At 36.2% G+C, this 19,315-nt stretch overlaps 1 protein-coding gene across 4 annotated transcripts in view; it reads right to left on the minus strand.

The window, feature by feature from the left end:
• The window catches only part of Zbbx (zinc finger B-box domain containing), a 112,636-nt gene that overhangs the window by 12,270 nt on the left and 81,051 nt on the right, over nt 1–19,315 (minus strand). For all 4 annotated transcript variants that reach the window (XM_031374101.1, XM_031374100.1, XM_031374099.1 and 1 more), the window contains 2 exons: nt 15,368–15,518; nt 8,591–8,713 (listed from right to left, as the gene is read on the minus strand). In XM_031374101.1, the coding sequence (XP_031229961.1) occupies nt 8,591–8,713; nt 15,368–15,518 (274 nt within the window). The remainder of the gene's footprint in view (nt 1–8,590; nt 8,714–15,367; nt 15,519–19,315) is intronic.

Below are 19,315 nucleotides of genomic sequence, written 5' to 3' on the forward strand. Positions count from 1 at the left end.
TCTTCCTTCTTCTTGAGTTTTTTGTAGTTTATGGATTGTATTCTGAACTTCTGGGCTAATAACCACTTATCAGAGAGTGCATACCATGTGTGTTCTTTTGTGATTGGGTTACCTCACTCACTTCATTCCTTCTTAAAGGGGGGAACAAAATACCCATGGAAGGAGTTGCAGAGACTATGGAGCAGAGACTGAAGGAAGGGCACTCCAGCCTGATAGAGCTGTCTCCTGAGAGGTTCTGACAGTACCCGACTAATACAGAAGTAGAGGCTCACAGCCATCTATTGAACTGAGACCAGGGTCCCCAATTAAGGAGTTAAAGAAAAGACAGAAGGAGCTGAAGGGTTTACAGCCCCTTAGGATGAACAACAATATGAACTAACTAGTACCCTCAGAGCTCCCAAGTATTAAACCACCAACCAAGGAGTACACATGGTGGGACTGATGGCTCTGGCAGTATATGTATAATAGAGGATGGCCAACTCAGTCATCAATGGGAGGAGAGGCCCTTTGACCTGTGAAGGTTCTGTGCCCCAGTGTAGGGGAATGCCAGGGCCAGTAAGCTGGAGATGATGGGCTGGCGAGCAGGGGAAGTGGGGAGGGAACAGGGGTTTGTTTTTGTTGTTTTTTGGGAGGGGAAACTGGGAAAGGAGAAATCATATGACATGTAAATAAAGAAAATATCTAAAAAAAAGTAAAATAAAATAAACAATACTAGTTGTTTCCCTCCTGAACACAAATCAACAGAGTTCATCAAACAATATTGATGGGAAGGGCAAGTTTTGATTGTCACTTATCTGAGCTATCCACAATTAATTAATCTCAAATTACATCCATGGTGGCATAAGCAATTCCCCTGAGTTATTTTTCTGCACTCAGGAAAAGAGAATCTAATTTTAATAGCAGCTAAGACAAAATATCATATGATATAGGCCAGCTTTAGACTAGTGTAACACAAATGCTCTATTCTAGTCTATCCAAAGTCAGGTGCTCTTATATGCTCCTGAAATTCTAGGAAAATACCACATTCTGCCTTGTAAAGGAAACAAAATGATACACACACACATGGTATATCCCTAAAGAACTCAGTTGACTTATCAGGATGTTTGTTTATTTATTTATTTATTTATTTATTTGATAAGAAGAGAGATAGGCTACTGTTGAGGGCTAGACCAGGTCCTGACTTTCCCAGAGGTCTTGATACATAGAGAAGGAACTTAGTTCCCTGTCTAAAACCAGATACAGGTTTGGCAATGTCTGTAATGTCCTGGGGCCAACACCTTGGGGGATGGGCAGTTTTAGATCCTGAAAACTCAGCAATTCCCTCTGTATGAATGTGTTTCACTGACTTTCTCTCATTTGTCTTTTCAGAAGAACTGTATAATTTTTAATAATTCCATTCAAAATAGATTTTTCTCTCATACAATAAATCCTAATCACAGTTTCCCTCTTTTCACGCTCCCTAGCTCCCCTAACTCCTCCCCTTTCTCCATCTCTCCCTTCCATTTCCCTTTCAGAAAAAAGCAGGTTTCCAAAAGATGACAGCCAAACAGTACACAAGATACAATAAGACAAGGCAAAAGTCCTCATTTTGAGGTTGGAAAAGTCCACAGCATAGGAAGAACAGAATCCCAAGAGCGGGAAAAAAGAGTTAGATACACCCACTCCTGCTGCCAGGAGTCCCAAAAGAGCATCAAACTAGCAGCCATAACACATGCAGAGGACCTAGGGTAGACCCGTGCAGCCCCCATGCTCACTGTTTCAGTCTCTGAGAGTCCATGTGAGCCCTGCTTAAGTTGGTTCATTGGGCCCCGTTCTCCTCATGTCCTCCACCCCTTCTGCCTCCTAAATTCTTTGCTCCCTCTCTTCTGTGGGGTTCTAGATAATTACTTGGCATACGCTATCACCTTGTACAGAAATTCTAACTGAAGCTTCCCCATCTGCTTGATCCTTGTATCCCTGCCTCTCCCACTTAGGAGCTTGTCACTGAAAAACAGTGTTTTAGTTCAGGTCACACTAGTTTGTAAAAACACTGATTTAGAAAGAAAGTGAGAGTTCATGTTTAAGTTTTATAAATCTGAATTCATTCTCTAGTGCTCCTGGCCCTTCAATGGCATGGTTCCAGAACAGACCAAATCAGGTTACTACTCTCTCACTGGCTCAGACAGAATTGTTTCCATTTCAGAGGTTGGCTCAGTTGATTTCTTTAGTATGTAATCTTTTGCTACAGAAAGAATGGGAAATCTTTAAATTCTATAAAGCATAAGTGATTCCAAAATGTCTCCTTTTAGCAAAAAGATTCATCAACAAAAGCCACCATAAATTTCAAGAAGTGGACTCAAAGATTCACAGGACATGTGTATCGCTTCGATTTACCATCAGATTTATAGAATTATTTCAAGTTAAATGTAAAAAATTTAAAATACAAGTTTGTAAACTCTTAAATGAATTTTGTGTAAGTTTTGAGATATGTAACTGTAATTATCATAGAAATCATAATTGAGCATATCCTCAAAACATAATGTCACAATACAGACTCAAAAAATTTAAATTAGAGCCAGGCGGTGGTGGCGCACGCCTTTAATCCCAGCACTTGGGAGGCAGAGGCAGGCGGATTTCTGAATTCGAGGCCAGCCTGGTCTCCAGAGTGAGTTCCAGGACAGCCAGGGATATACAGAGAAACCCTGTCTCGAAAAAAAAACCAAAAAAAAAAAAAAAAAAAAAAAAAAAAAAAAAAAAAACAAAAAACAAAAAAATTTAAATTAAAAAATTGACTATGAAAGTCACCATGTATAAAATAAAGAGTAAGTTTGTCTCGTTTTGTTCTTTTATTCTGTGTTGAATGTAGTAGACGCTCTCAGAAGCCTCTGGATGCAATGTGTGAATAGTTAATTAAAACTCACTAAGGTAACACACAGAGGGTCCTTATTGTAATGAACATTACAAAAACCAATTTTAAAAATTACTTTACTAAATGTAATTATGAGTAAATTAAGTCTCTGACCCTTTTGTGATTGTGTGCAGAAAAATTTCTAAAGAATGGTAATCAACAGGCATTTGCCTGTGTATTGATCCTTGTTAAAATGCCCTCAAGAATTATTTTGGTGACCAAAATTGAAAGTGGTTTTCCTTTTATAGACTATGGAAAGACTCTTTCTGCCATTCATAGCAAGGAAGAAACAAGCTGCCACCCCCACATCAGGTCTGCCCCAGTAGAGAAGCAGTTATTACAGGAATTCTTTACAGAACACAAATGTCCTGGATCTCTGGAAATATTCTTTCTTCCATGTCATGAAGCCTCATGAAATGCAAAGTTTAAACACATTTATATTTCTCATTGAAACATAGCAAATACAAGGAATTGTTATTAGTAAGGCCTGGGGTTCTCACAACAACAACAACAAAACTGAAGTGGAAAAGCTATAAAGTAACATAGATGGCCTTCAGAAAACTCAAGAGAGGCATCTGGTAGCTGCTGCTTTCAGCAGCATCTGGATGCCACTGCATTTCGAGTTAATTGATCCCAACTGAAAGAAAATGTGCCCAGGGGATAGATCAGACATGCTAGCACAGAGCATAAGGCCATAGCATCATCCCTGCTGAAAACAGGCTACACTATAGTTTGAAGTCACCAAGACACAGAGATTTTATTTATTTATTTATTTATTTATTATTTATTTATTTTCCTACAGGTACACATCTCATTCACTTCAGAATTTAATTTATGATCTTATTAATATCTTTTTGTTAAGGTTAAGACTCAACACATGAAAAATGCCAGTTGAAGCAGTCATCCCATACTAAAACACACACACACAGACCCCCACACACACATAAAAACATACACTACTATCACTGACGATGTCGTATCAGAAAAACATTAATTTGATTGATTCTAGTAAGATTCTAGATATAACAAATTCGTTTTGATGATACCTTAAGACCATATGTTCTATACTTAGTACTGAAACTATACTACATATTGAAAAGATAATCTATCATGGTATTAATGAGCACAAAACCACTAATGAGATCATGACATAAATCAATCACCAACTAATGCATAATGTACTTGTAACTGCTATTCTATAAATAAAAGAATTGGTGACACAACTATAGCATATGCTTTGCTTTAGCATTTTTTTTCTGTGCAGGTGTAGAGGGGCTAGCAGTCAATATAGAATTCTTTCCTCCATCACTCATATATTTTAGACATTTCTCATGGAACCTGGAAATCACTAATTCTTCTTAGATTGGCTGGCCAAGAAGGCCCCAGGGATCTCTTTGTTTCTACTTCTCTACTGTCTGGATGATGGGCTTGTTCCACTGTCCCCAACTTTTATTTGAGCTCTGGGATCAAGCTCATGTCTCCTTGCAAGTGTGAAAAGCAAATTTTTCTACTGAGGCACTATCCAGACTTCTTGTGTAACATTTTAGCAACAAGATTTTTATCAAAGAACCCAAGATTTTAATTAATAAGTAAGTTTGCAAAACTTACTTATTAATTATTGGAATACTTGCTACCCTGCATACTTTTAAGAATTTCTGTTAAATATAAAAATGTGTTCTTAAAGACTTCTAGGAACACAAAGAACGTTAGCTGATACAGAACGGTTTTGTGGGGAAAATGCTTAGCTGAGTTGCTAAGAACCTTATTATCTGTCCTCACTGAATCAGAAATCAGCTTGGGATCTGACATATGATAACCCACACCTCACTTTTAAAGTACAGAAATAGACAGTGTAATGTCTCAAATTCCATTCAACTCTGAGGACCTGTGAACTAATACTTATTTCACTTCTATGATAAAAATAATTTGTTAACCTCTAAATCTGCCAAATACTGTGTCACAATTAAGGTATTCTAAAATGCATCAGACATCATCCCTGATGTCTGTATGCACTCCAGAATACTAGAACTGGTCTTCAATGTGCAAGTTACTTCCTGCTTTCTAACCAAGGTAAGATACATGAGAAAATGTAAGGTAGACCATTCCTTCCAGGAGAGAGAAGAAATTGAGTGAAGGACTAGGTGAACAACACTATTTAGCAAGGCCTCAAAGACCTGAGGAGGTAGCATCTGATCTGAGATCATAAGTAACCCTGTAGGGGCTTGATTGATTATGGAAGTAGGGTCAAGGAAGCTTCTACCTGGCCGATCTCAAGTATGAGGACAGCAGGAGTTAGCAATCTCCACCTTTGCAACCTAGTATCATAAAGCCAGCTCTCCTACTACCAATCTTATCAGGAATTTACTACCCTGACAGTTATCAGGCTTCACTCCTTATCTGACTTTTAAAGGTTTTTTTGGTTTGTTTGTTTTCATCCAGACCCTAAAGTGCCTTAGTATGTAGATGAAGTCTCTTCCAACACCCCTATCATGGCCACACAAATCTTGCCTCAGAGACCCTGGACTGCACCAGGGTGTGTTCATTGCTTACATTCCTGCAGACCAAGATCCTGTACTGCACCCACCCACATGCATCTAAGCTTCACTCCCTCCAGTCCAGGTGAGTGTGCAACAGTCATGGCTGTACCGAGAGAGAAGTGGGCACTGAGCGAGCAGCACAACCTCAAGAAGTTCTGAGGACAGAGTGGGATTCTGCAAAGCATCCTGAACCAAAGGGAGAACCATTTGCTTAAGCTAAAAATAAGAATTTTGTCTTCCTAGGAACAGAGAGGAGCCAGTGAGAGAACAGGGTGGGAGGAGATGTTATAAGAAGAGATGTGGAAGAACTTCAGGTACAGTCATTTATCAGAAGGAAGATTATTGGGGGTAAGGGTTACCTTCCACTGCTAGCTGTATTATGTTTTTATGTAAATAAATGTCAAGATCTTTGCTCACATTAAAATATAAGCCCCATCAATGATAAAATGTATGAATTATTTTTTTACTGAAAATATGAGCAATTCACTCACTGATTATAAACAGTACAAATGGTTAGAAAGTTAGGAGTGTTTTACAAAGTGTAGAAGTAAAATTAGAGCACAAGCCAAAGTTGGACAGCGAGCAAGGACTCAGCTGGCCAGTGAAAGTTGAAGTAGTTAAGTTTGGGCTGCGTTTTCAAAGGGGAATCAGCATTTACAAATGAATTGGTCTTAGCAGAACAAGTCAACTTGACTTCCTGCTGTCCAGCTGAAGATGTTCCACGGTGTTTGTCAAATTTACAAACACACAAAAAGTTGAGGGAGCTTGAATGAGAGAGAGACTTGCTTCCTAACATGGATGTATTCTATGCTTTTTACCTCCACAGGTTTTAAGGACCTTTCAGAAGTTAACATTTCTACATGCACTGGCATCAGTTCCGAGTATAAAATTTCTACAGCCTGCTACACTGCCAGGTATAGTTAATTTTATTTCAGGCCACTGTCTCTCTGTCCAGAACCCATTTCCAATTCTCCTAACTGGTCATTGTTATTACCTTTTAAAGACTCAACTAAATATCCTATAATCTCTAACATCTGACATATCTATTTTATCATCCTACCTCCAAAAAAAAAAAATAGCATGAACAGATCTCTCTTGCAGCTGACATATTATAATTTAATTTGTACATTCTTATGTTTAGCAGTTTCCTCAAAATAAGACCTTGGAAGAATATACAGTAATACCACAGAGAATGACTGACAACTGCAGATTATTGGCTGTTTTGCTTATTCCTGTAAGGATCAACATTTCTAGTGGAGAGATCAACACATTTGCATTAGAACATGTTTTATGTTTGATGTTGACATTGGCATCTGATAACCTCTGGATGGATTCTTGGGTCAGGTTTCTTTTTTATCTCCAGTAACTGGCCGTGGTCGGCCGAGGACATGTGTTGCAACAAAGGATTTTCATAGTAAATTACTCACTGATGCATCTGCTCCAGATTGATACTTAAATAGCATCTGGCTATTTACTTAGGAATATTTGTCTTTGTAACTGAATTCTCACAGCATGTGTTTAAATTTATTTTCAATAATACACAATGACTAGAAACACTGTTCTCCCTGACCAGGAAGCAGGAAGCAGCAAACTTGAGGTTCCTTTTAAATTTGAAGTGACAGTAAGTATCTAATCATTGAACTCCAGAAATGTTATCATAAATGGATGGTCTGATATTAAAAATATTATTTCTGATGGTAGATCAACAGAACTTCATGTAGAAAAGATCTAAGCTAGTCAAGGAGACTTATTCATTTAGGGCAAAAGAGACATATAAATCATATGTATATTAGCAAATAATATGTAATTAAATTTCTGGGTTAAAGAGAGGCTTTAAACCAAAGGAAATATCCCATTTTGTCATGGCTATTACTCCTAAGCTTCAATCTCCCTGAGATGAGGGAAAAATATTCATGCATCCTTTTATTCCCAGACTCTCACATGGTGTTAGCATGTCACACACATTCCACACTCATGTTGAGATGATATAATTCTTTTAACTATACATTGCAACTTCATGGGAACACAGGGAAAAAAAAGCAAATATACTATAGCATGTATGATGGGTAATTCTAACCTACTAGTGACAAATCCATCAGGAAAATACCTGTGATAGATACCTAACCGTGTTTTATCTGTGTATATATAACTCACAAAAATAAATAAATAAATGTAGTTATAATCTTTAGAAAATAAAGTTCCCAGGATGAAAACATTAGATTTAAGATTAAATGCTATGGATCCTGGATATAAGTTGCATTGTCAATATAGTTCAGTGACTTTACAGTTATATACAAATAATAAGATTTCTAAGCCTCCATTGGATTCCTCCTCTCAGAGCTTGGGAGATCCAACAGAAGAAGAGGCAGAAAGAGTCATAGGGGGTGTAGGACACCAGGAGAACGTGGTCCACTGAATCAACTAAGTGAGACACATATGAGCTAACAGAGTCTGAGGCATCAAGCATGGAGCCTGTGAGGGTCTGTACCAGATCCTCTGCAAATATATTATGGCTGTTAGCTGGATGTTTCTGTGGAGCTCCTAATAGTGGGAGTGCGTTTGTCTTTGACTCTTTTGCCTGCTTTTGAGATTCTCCTCCTGTAGAATCTGTCTTGTCCAGCCTCGACATGAGGGCTTTTGCTGTGTTTTACTTTATGCTGTAGGTTGTTGGCTCTTGGAGGCCTGTTCTTTTTCTGAGAGGATACAGAGGGCGTGTGGATCCTGGAGAGACAGGACAGAGTGGGGGGTAGGCAAGGAACTTGGCGGAGAAAAGGAAGGGGAAACTGTGGTGAGGTGAATTGTATGAGAGAAGAATCTATTTTCAATTAAAAGGGAATCAAGAAAAAGAACATGAAATATAGCATAAAACAGATAATATGTAAAGAACTTATATAGATATTCTTTGAGGATTGCTCAAAAACATACCACATTCTAAGCTATGTTTTTGATATAATTCACTAATATGTTGCTATGGAAAATAACTAGTAATATAATTTATCTTTGAGAGAACTAATGAGCTTATTTGGCAGCTTGATTATCTTTCTTTATCTTGTAGAACACAGTATAACTGCACAAAACTTTCAGATGACTAATAGTTTGGAAAGAATCAAACAATGAAACAAAGTGAGCCAGTAATATGACACTTCTGCCTTCCCATTGACTGTACCTGTCTTTTGCTGTTGCGTATTTGGAACTGGGTTTTCATCACTCTGCTGATCACACAAGCTGTCTGTACTACCAGCATACTCACTTAAGTTGCTCACTGGGATCCACATTTTGTCTTCTACAACTGAAAAATAATAATGCAATTTAAAGTATATAGTATGGTAAGTCCCACAACCCATAATGTTCAGGGAACACAGGAGAAGAGAACATAGAGAGAATGTTATAGCCAGAAGACACAGAGAACTATGAAATGCTCTTATCCATATAATGCACCCATTGGAATCCTGCACTCTAAAGAGTAGCATTTGTCTACACTGGGATCTACAAGACTTTACAGGTTATCAGTGAGTCATAGATAAAACAGGCACTCAGTCATTCTTACTATTCCTGGAAATCTACTGATATATGCTTGGATAATGTGGTTCATCTTTCAGTTGTATGATCCTACAAGGCTTCAATGGAAAGGAAGCAACCCACAGTCACAGAGATAGTTCTTTTAAACTCAGTGGGGTCACAAAACAAAATGAAAATGTAGAAACTTGGAAAAGAAACTCATAAAGAAGGAGGGTGTCTAACTTAATTTTATGTCAACTTGACACAAGCTAAAGTCATTTAGGAATAAGTATTATTTATTTATTTATTTATTATTAGATATTTTCTTTATTTACATCTTGAATGATATCCCCTTTCCCAGTTTTCCCTCTGAAAAAAACCCTGCTTCCTCCCACTCCGTATGCTCACCAATCCACCCTCTCCCACTTCCTGGCCCTGGCATTCCTCTATACTGGGTCCTCACACAGGACCAAAGGTCTAATTGAGAAAATCCCTCCATAAGATTGGCCCGTTTTTTTTTTATTATTATTAATAAGTGACATGGGAAGGCCCAAATGACTTTGGATAGTGTAAAACCTGGGCTGATGGTCTTGAGTTATATAAGAAAGCAGAGCAAGCAAGCCATAAGGAACATGCCAATAAACAATACCCTTCCAAGGCTGAAAAATAATTTTCTAAGCAAATGGAGTAGCCATTCTAATATCGAATAAAAGCAGCTTTCAACCAAAAGTTATCAAATGAAAAGGAAATGCACTTCATACTTATCAAAGAAAAATCTACCCAGATGAACTCCCAATTCTAAGCATCTATGCTTCAAATGCAAGGGCACCTACATTCATAAAAGTAATTTTACTAAAGCTCAAAGTACACATTGTACCTCACACAAAATAGTAGGAGATTTCAACACTACACTTTCATCATGGACAGTTCATGGAAACAGAAAATAAACAGAGACACAGTGAAACTAACAGAAGTTATGGACCAAATGGATTTAACAGATATCTATAGAACATTTAATACTAAAACAAAAAAATATACCTTCTTTTCAGCACCTCATGGTACCTTCCTCAAAATTCACCATATAATTGGTTGCCTATATAATCGGTCCCCCATATACTCAAATACACTGAAGAAGAGTAGATGGCAGGAAATGATCAAATACAGGGCTGAAATCAACCAAGTAGAAACAAAAAAAAATCTATACAATGAATCAACAAAACCAGGAGCTGGTTCTTTGAGAAAATCAACAAGATAGATAAACCCTTAGCCAGACTAACCAGAGGGCACAGAGACAGTATCCAAATTAACAAAATCAGAAATGAAAGGGAGACATAATAACAGAAACTGAGGAAATTTTTTAAAAAATCATCATGTGCTACTACAAAAGGCTATACTCTACAAAACTGGAAAATCTGTATCTATTGGACAATTTTGTAGAGAAATACCAGGTACCAAAGTTAAATCAAAAACAGATCAATCATCAAAACATTCCCATAATTCCTAAAGAAGTGAAGCAGTCAAAGTCCTGAAACAACAACAACAAAAAAGCCCAGGACCGGTAGGGTTTAGTTCAGAGTTCTGTCAGACCTTCAAAGAAGACCTGATACCAATACTCTTCAAACTATTCCACAAAATAAAAATAGAAGAAAGACTATTTCGTTCTATGAAGCCACATTTACACTGATACAAAAACCACACAAGATCCAATGAAGAAAGAGAACTTCCGACCAATTTCCCTTATGAATATGTATCCAAAAATACTCAATAAAATTCTCACAAACCAAATCCAAGGTACCATTAAAATCATCATTCACCATGGTCAAGTAGGATTCATTTCAGGGATACAGTGATGGATCAATATGCAGAAATCAATCAACATAATCCACTATATAAACAAACTCAAAGAAAAAAACCACATGACCATTTCATTACATGCTGAAAAAGCCTTTGACAAAATTTAACTCCCCTTCATGTTAAAAGCCTTGGAAAGATCAGGAATTCAAGGCCCATACTTAAACATAATAAAAGCAATATACAGCAAACCAGTAGCCAACCTCAAACTGAATGGAGAGAAACCTGAAGCAATTCCACTAAAATCAGGGACTAGACAAGGCTGCCCATTTCCTATCTATTTAATATAGTACTTGAAGTTCTAGATAGAGCAATTAGACAACAAAAGGAAGTCAAAGTGATACAGATTGGAAAGGAAGAAGTCAAATTATCACTATTTGCAGATGATATGATAGTATATTTAAGTGAACCAAAAATTCCACCAGAGAGCTCCTAAACCTGATAAACAACTTCAGCAAAGTAACTTGATAAAGAATTAACTCAATCACTAGCCTTCTTCTTTCTATTCAAATGATAGACAGAGAAAGAATTTAGGGAAATGACAACCTTCCCAATAGTCACAAACAATATAAAATATCTTGGTGTGATTCTAACCAAACAAGTCAAAGATCTGTATGAGAAAAACTTCAGCTCTCTCAAGAAAGAAATCAAAATAGAACTCAGAAGATGGAAAGATCTCTCATGAAGATTAATATAGGAAAAAATGGCCATCTTGCTAAAAGGAATCTACAGATTCAATGCAATCCCCATCAAAATTCCAACTCAATTCTTCATAGACTTAGAAAGAACATTTCTCAAATTCATTTGGAATAACAAAAAACCCAGGATAGCAAAAGCTATTCTCAACAATAAAAGAACTTCTAGGGGAATCACCATCCCTGACTTCAAGCTTTACTACAGAGCAATAGTGGTAAAAACTGCATGGTATTGGTATAGTGACAGGCAGATAGATCAATGGAATAAAATTAAAGATTCAGAAATGAACCCACAAACCTATAGTCTCTTGATCTTTGACAAAGAAGCTAAAACATCCAGTAAAAAAAAAAAAAAAAAAAAAAAAAAAAAATTCAAAAAATGGTGCTGTTTCAACTGGCACACAATATGTAGAAGAATTCAAATTGATTAATTCTTATTACCTTGTACAAGCTCAAGTCCAAGTGGATCAAGAACATCCACATAAAACTGAATACACTAAATCTATATAGAAGAGAAAGTGGGGAAAAGTCTCAAACATATGGGCACAGGAGAAATTTCCTAAACAGAACACCAATGGGTTATGTTCTAACATCAATAATTGGAAAATGGGACCTCATAAAATGAAAAAGCTTTTGTTAGGCAAAGGATACTGTCATTAGGACAAAACAGCAACCAACATGTTGGGAAAAGATTTTTACCAATCCTCCATCCGACACAGGACTAATATCAAATATATACAAAGAACTCAAAGGAGTTAGACTCCAGAGAACCAAATAACCCTATTAAAAATGGGTAACAGAGCTAAACAGAGAATTCTCAACTGAGGAAATGTTCAACATCATTAGTAATGAGGAAAATGCAAATCAAAACAACCCTGAGGTTTGACCTCACACCAGTCAGAATGGCTCAATTCAAAAGAGGAACACTCCTCCATTGTTGGTGGAATTGCAAGCTGGTACAACCACTCTTGAAAGCAGTCTGGTGGTTCCTCAGAAAACTGGACATAGTACTACTCGAAGACCCAGCTGTACAACTCTTGGGCATATACCCAGAAGATACTCCAATATGTAAGAAGGACGCATGCTACACTATGTTCATATCAGCCTTATTTATAATAGCCAGAAGCTGCAAAGTATCCAGATGTTCCTCAACAGAGGAATGGATACAGAAAATATGGTATATTTACACAATGGAGTACTACTCAACTATTCAAAACAATGACTTCATGACATTCTTAGGCAAAATGGATGGAACTTGAAAATATCATCCTGAGTGAGGTAACCCGATCACAAAAGAACACATATGGTATGCACTCACTGATAAGTACATATGAGACCAAAAGCTCACAATACCCAGGATACAATTCCTACACCATATGAAGCTCAAGAAGAAGGAAGAACAAAGTGTGGATGCTTCAGTGCTTCTTGAAGGGGGAAACACAATACTCACAGGAGGAAATAATGGAGACAAAGTATGGATCAGTAACTGAAGGAAAGGCCATCCAGAGACTATCCCACCTGGGATCTATCCCACTTATAGTCACCAAACCTGGATGCTATTGTGGATGCCAAGAAGTGCTTGTTGACAGGATCTTGATATGTCTGTCTCCTAAGAGGCTCTGTGAGAGCCTGATAAATACAGAGGCAGATGCTGTCAGCGAAGCAATGGACTGAGAGTTGGGTCCCCAGTGGAGGAGTTGGAGAAGGGTTGAAGGAACTGAGGGTGGTTTCAGCCCTGTGGGGGGAAGCAACAGTGTCAACTGGCCAGACCCTCCAGAGCTCCAGTGGACTGAACCACCAACCAAAGAGTGCACACATGGATGGACCCTTGGTTTTGGCTATGTATGTGAGGGTTCCATGCCCCAGTGTAGGGGAATGCTAGGGGTAGGAAGGCCTGAGTGGGTGGGTGAGGGAGCACCCTCACAGAGGCAGGGGAAGGGGAAGGGGATAGGGAGTTTCCAGATGGGAGACTTGTCATTTGAAATGTAAAGAAAATATCCAATGAAAGAAGAAAGAAAAAAGATATATTAATTTATAAACAAAGCTATTTTTATGTTTGTGCTACTAAGATAGACCTCAGGGCTTTACATTTACTACTGATTGACATGCAAAGCTCCCCCCCCCCATGCATTTCGACATGTGAAGAGTGAATAATGTATATGATGTCAAGACTTAGTGCTACAAAGAAAACAAAACTGAAGAAATAGAGAATTTGATATAATGTGAAATTAGTGAATTAGAGGGAAAAAATCTCCCTATAATGAAAAGTCCTGGACATGATGAGTTGTATAAATTATTCAAAAAAAATAGGCCTAAGTGCCTGTCACCAAAAGGCTGAATTTCTGAATTTGTATCTCTAGCCCTTGTGTAAAAAGCCAGGTGTGTCAGAGACAGGGTGAACCCTGAGGATCAGAAGTCAGCTAGCCTAGTAAATCTATGAGCTCTAAATTCAATTAGAGTCTTGGTCTAAAAGAAAAAGGAGGGGCGACAAATAGAGAAAACACCTAATGCTAACCTCAGCTTTCATGTTCACACAGGTACCTACATGCTGAGATCCCAGGCACCTGTGCATATACACTTACACACACAAATAAGTAACAAATAAATAACTATATACATGAAAAGTAAAACAATAATAATTGTCAAACTTGTCTCCAAAACTTGAGAAACACAAATTAACATATTCTATAATGCCTTGTGCTATACAGCAATTTCTTCTTAACTGGGATATTCCCTCCACAAAAGATTGGGGAAGCTCACAAAATTAGGAAGGTAAACAGAAAACAAAAAACCTTTACATGTCTTAGAAAGCTGAAATTTACAAGATTCCTGAGCACTCCTCCCAAGGTGATAGAACTATTTCTAGAGAAAATTGAAAAGTCAAGTAGCCAGGAGGGCATTCCTGGACTGCTGATCTGCCTGAATCACTGGACAGCCTCTGTGGTTTAGCAATTACAGATCATCACTCATGCTAAGGTGATGATATTCAGTGATGACACATCTATATATTGTCATATGATCAGCCTTGAAAAGAAAGAATTGTTTTCCTTTATAAACAATATGTTAACTGTGATTTTCCAAGTGTGTCCTCTAAAGTTTTGCAAGCTTGGAACATGTATAAAGAGATGAACATATGGTGACTCAGACGTTCTAGTCTTCTATTCTTACACTTTTATCTTAACAACGTACATTCTTCTATATGATAAAACTTGGGACACTATGATAAACTAAATATGCTGGTCCACTTATATAAATGAGTTAATTAGAATAAGAAAAAATAATACAAGGAGAGAGAAGAATGCTAGTAGCTGGGCACTCAAGAGAGAGGATAATGAGTTACATCTAATGAGAATTGAGTTTTGACCTAGTAAGAGCTGCCCTAGAGGTGAATGGCACTCATATTATATAATAATAGGAAAATAAATAGGACGACTGTCATACACTTAGCAACAGTCAAAAAGTAAATTTAAGTTATTTTTGTTTTAGAATACTAAAAAAATGATATAAAGATTACAGAAAGAAACTGAAATTGCAGATAAATCTTAAATTTAGGAGACCCTGGTACTTTTATAATTTGTTTTTAAAACAAAATTTAAGAAAATATTTAATTCTTAGCTAATGAAGTGATTCAAAGAAATTTACTATTTTGTGATATAAAATGAATAATGCTTTTAAATTCTTAACATTATCTTTCAAATATTATTATTGTCTTTTCCTTGCTTTCTGTTATCCTCAAATATGGCAACTCATATGATGTCAATACTTTCAGATAAACAAAATAGAAGATTTTAGTCACTGAATAGAAATGCTCTTGATATTTTAAATAGCAGAAACTTTTAAAATTGAGTTAAGATTTGCCTAGGGTAGCCCAAAGATCATGATTCCTGATCAAAAGTTACCTGTGGATATTATCTCAGAACATGAATGGCTGCCTTTTATGCTGAATGAAGGGAGGACATCGAATCTTTCATTTTTATCAACAGGAAAGAACTTCTTAGGTCCTTGATAGCGTTCATTTACATGTTTTTTCCTGAGGGCCACTTTTTGAAACTAGAAGACAACATTTAACACTTGTTTAATTTCTAGCTCATTAAAAAAAAAGTCATGCAATCATTCATTCATTAAGCAACTTACTATAATATTGACACCTGTTTTGCTGTGATAGGGAGACAAAAATAACAAAATTTATATCCAATAAATACAAAAATTAATTATAAACTGAAACTTGATGTTAATCCAAGTAGGTTGAAAGTTTAAAAAATAAGACAATTTTCCTTTGTGTACTCATTCCTTCATTTTCTTCCCTTAGTACAGTGGTTTTTCACCCTTCCTAATGCTGTGACCCTCATGTGGTGACCCCAAACCATAAAATTATTTTTGTTGCTGTTTCAGAACTGTAACTTTGCTTGGGACAGTATGTTAAACTAAATATGCTGGTCCACTTATATAAATGAGTTAATTAGAATAAGAAAAAATAATACAAGGAGAGAGAAGACCCAAGGTAGAATCTTTCTGCATAGTGGCTGGCTGCTGTTCTGGGAACCCACTCCTTCCATGTGCTGCCAGAGGAAGTCTCTCTGATGTTGATTGCATGGTGTTTTTGTGGGACTCCTAAGAGTGGAAGCAGGTCATTCTCCAACCCCTTTGTCTGCTCTTGAGACTCTTTGCTCCTATTGAGACTCTTTTTGCCTTGTCCAGTCTTGAGAAGAAGGCACTGGATCTGGATGAAGAGGTGGGGATTCCAAACTGGGAGGAGTGTGGCGATAGTTAATCATGTTTCATTTTGTTATTGATATACAATATAAAGCATGCTTTTATTATAACTTATTACTATCATAGTATATCTATGCAAATTTATTAAATATCTTATATGTTTACAAAAATGTCATTTTTCTCTATGAATTTTTCATAATTAAATTTCAATATATGTGGAGTTATGTTAACAAGTATAGTTTTGTTTCATCTTAATACTATTATTAATTTCATTATAAGCATTACCAGAAACTATGTTATTGTTTTTTTTTTTATTTCAAAATTCACTTTACTAGGGTAATGAAAGATACTCTTTACTAATTGTTTAACAAAAATATTTTAAAATTCTCTAAAACTTTACTATTTCTGTTGTGCATGTAGATTCTTCGAAGTCATTTGATTGACTTTTTATAAATAAGTTACCAGAGTTTATTCACCATTATTTTTTGATTTCTGAGTTTACATTCTAAAAATAGTGTTTTTTCAGATTTCTTCATTAAAGGTAGACTGGCAGCAGGAGGTAATTAAAAGATGTTACTCCTTTTCTTTTGCACAAGAGTTTGAGTGGTTTGATTAGAATATAAATTCTTTAATTATTTATTAAATTTGACCTGAAAATCTTTCCTGCCTAGTTTTCCTTGCTATGTTTTATGAAGGGAAACAATATGCAGAAAAATAAATGCATTTACTATTAGTTCAAAAATGTTCATTGTGTCTTCATTATTTTGTTACCATAATAGAGTATCACATACAGACCAATTTGTGGAGACAATGTTTCCTTTAATTCTGAATATTCAGAAGTTTAAGATTTAGGGTCCATGTCTTCTCAGTGCCTTCTTGTTCTACCATCCGATGGAGGAAGGTGGATGAAGAGGAAGCACCAGAGACTTACAGGTGCCAAATCTCACTGTTGTAACAAACTCTGTCACACAACAATACCCTTTCTACAACCAGAGCAAGTTGTTCATCAGGAAAGCACACATGGCCCGATCAAGGCATTGTACACTCTACTCCTTGACCTTAATACTCCTTGCACTGGGGGTTATATTTCTAACATAGAAACTTTGGAAAACACAAAAGAATGATGGCAAATGACATCTGTCTCTTTAGAATTCTAAATTCATTCACATTAAACTTTCATAAGTCATATTTATAGAAAACCTATGCCATTTTTCAATATTTTGAAGTATTTGAATAAAACATCAATGTAATAACAGTTTAAAATTATATTATGTTTCATTTTGATTCAATGTATCAATTTTTGTTCTTTTTCTTCCAGCCCCATACTTCTAGAATTGTGTCTTATTAATCTTCCTATATAAATAACAACTTCTAGTGTTGGTATAACTTAATTTTTATATTATATCTTTCTTATCATCACTATTTCTTTATAAGCACATTCAATTTTCCTTATTATTGAGTTTTCATTACTTTTGTGCCGGGCCTGTGATTCATTGCTTTTTACTTTGTTTCTTCCATTCATGATCATATATTCTCTTGTGCTCACAGTGGCTTTATACCCTAGTAAACTTAAGCCTAAGTTTAAAAGTACTAGATTTTGAGAATATGTTTAATGCACCTGAACCATCAAAATTATATTTTATCTGGATTTCAACAACTGGACATAACTGTGTATCCTACTAAATATTCCAAGATCACAAACAAATTTCAAAATTGAAATATGGCTCTAATAAATGTGTGTTCCTTTAACAGAATAATAAAAGACACAATTTGTAAGCAGAACCACAGTAAGAGACCATCTGTATACATTGTGTAGTAATTAAATTTTCTTCATGAGAAGAAAGAAGAAAGAAGAAAGAAAACTTTGTTGTCTAAGAAGTCAACCATCTGTGAAACTTTTATGGTCTTAGGGATCCTGACAGAATGCACCAGACAAATTTACTCTAAGGACTGGCCTTTTTTCTTTTCCTTCTCAGATACACTTGATGTCAGAGTGCCACCATCCACATTAGCTCTGTGAGCCATTTTCCACTGAGCATCCTGAGGATAGATAAGGATATATGCACTGCCCACAGAAGAACCAGCATTCCCAAAGTGTAGGATTCCTCACCTATATGAATAGGTATATCAAACCATCATCACAATGCCCTGTTGAATGTGGGAAAATGAATTCTTGTTTTTCTTTGCTGAAAATAAACATCATATTATACTGTGTCCTTCACGGGGTCAGTAGAAAGACAAAGTCATTTGAAGTGAGACCTTATGTGGGGAAACTAATGCGGGATAATTTGTGTGAGTTTCATTCTGGAAAGGAATTGGGCTTATATCCCCCATGTATCCCACATCATTCCTAGGAATGACCAACATTAGTATATATCTTTGTTTGGAAATTGCAGGCAAGAATATACAACCAAGTGGATAGATACATACAGACCTGTGCAAAATTATCACCCCAAGTTCCATTTCTCATGTCAGATATTTTATTGACCTTGAGCAAATCTACCCAGACCAGTTTTCTATCATCTTGCTGCACATGAGGTTATTTCTCTTAGTACCAGATCCATTCCTCAGTATTTGAGTAGATGTTTAAGAATCTGAGATTTTGAAGAATTCTCAGTTCCAGTTTCATCTTTCAAAAGACACTCACTACATTATTGATAAGACAGCCCCCCCCCAAAATAAACAAACAATGACAACAGTCTGAGCAAAACCAAATGATCATGAACTCAGTCTTTCACGTGTTTTGGTTCTTGTTTCATTTTAGGCTACATAAAATGAGTTTAAAATTAAATTTTATGTACTGGAAAACAGGTGGTTTATCTAATTCTCATGGATTTTATTATTAATAATCATAACTACAGAAGACTTCTACTATGGAGAATGAAGATTTGAAAACATTTTAAAATTTGGCATGACTTCAAGAATGAGCTTCTTTGTTTGCTGCTCTACTTGCTCCTTAGCCATATTCTTGACATTATGATTTACTTTACCTACAAACAGGCAGTGGTCATTTCCTCTGAACCTTAACTGATATCACTTCCAACAATAAACATATTTATATACATATAGGTGTGTTTATGCTTGTATCTGTTTGTATACACACACACAAAATATATATACATATATATATATAT

The sequence above is a fragment of the Mastomys coucha genome, unplaced genomic scaffold, assembly GCF_008632895.1.
Source record: "Mastomys coucha isolate ucsf_1 unplaced genomic scaffold, UCSF_Mcou_1 pScaffold16, whole genome shotgun sequence".
Taxonomy (NCBI): Eukaryota; Metazoa; Chordata; class Mammalia; order Rodentia; family Muridae; genus Mastomys; species Mastomys coucha.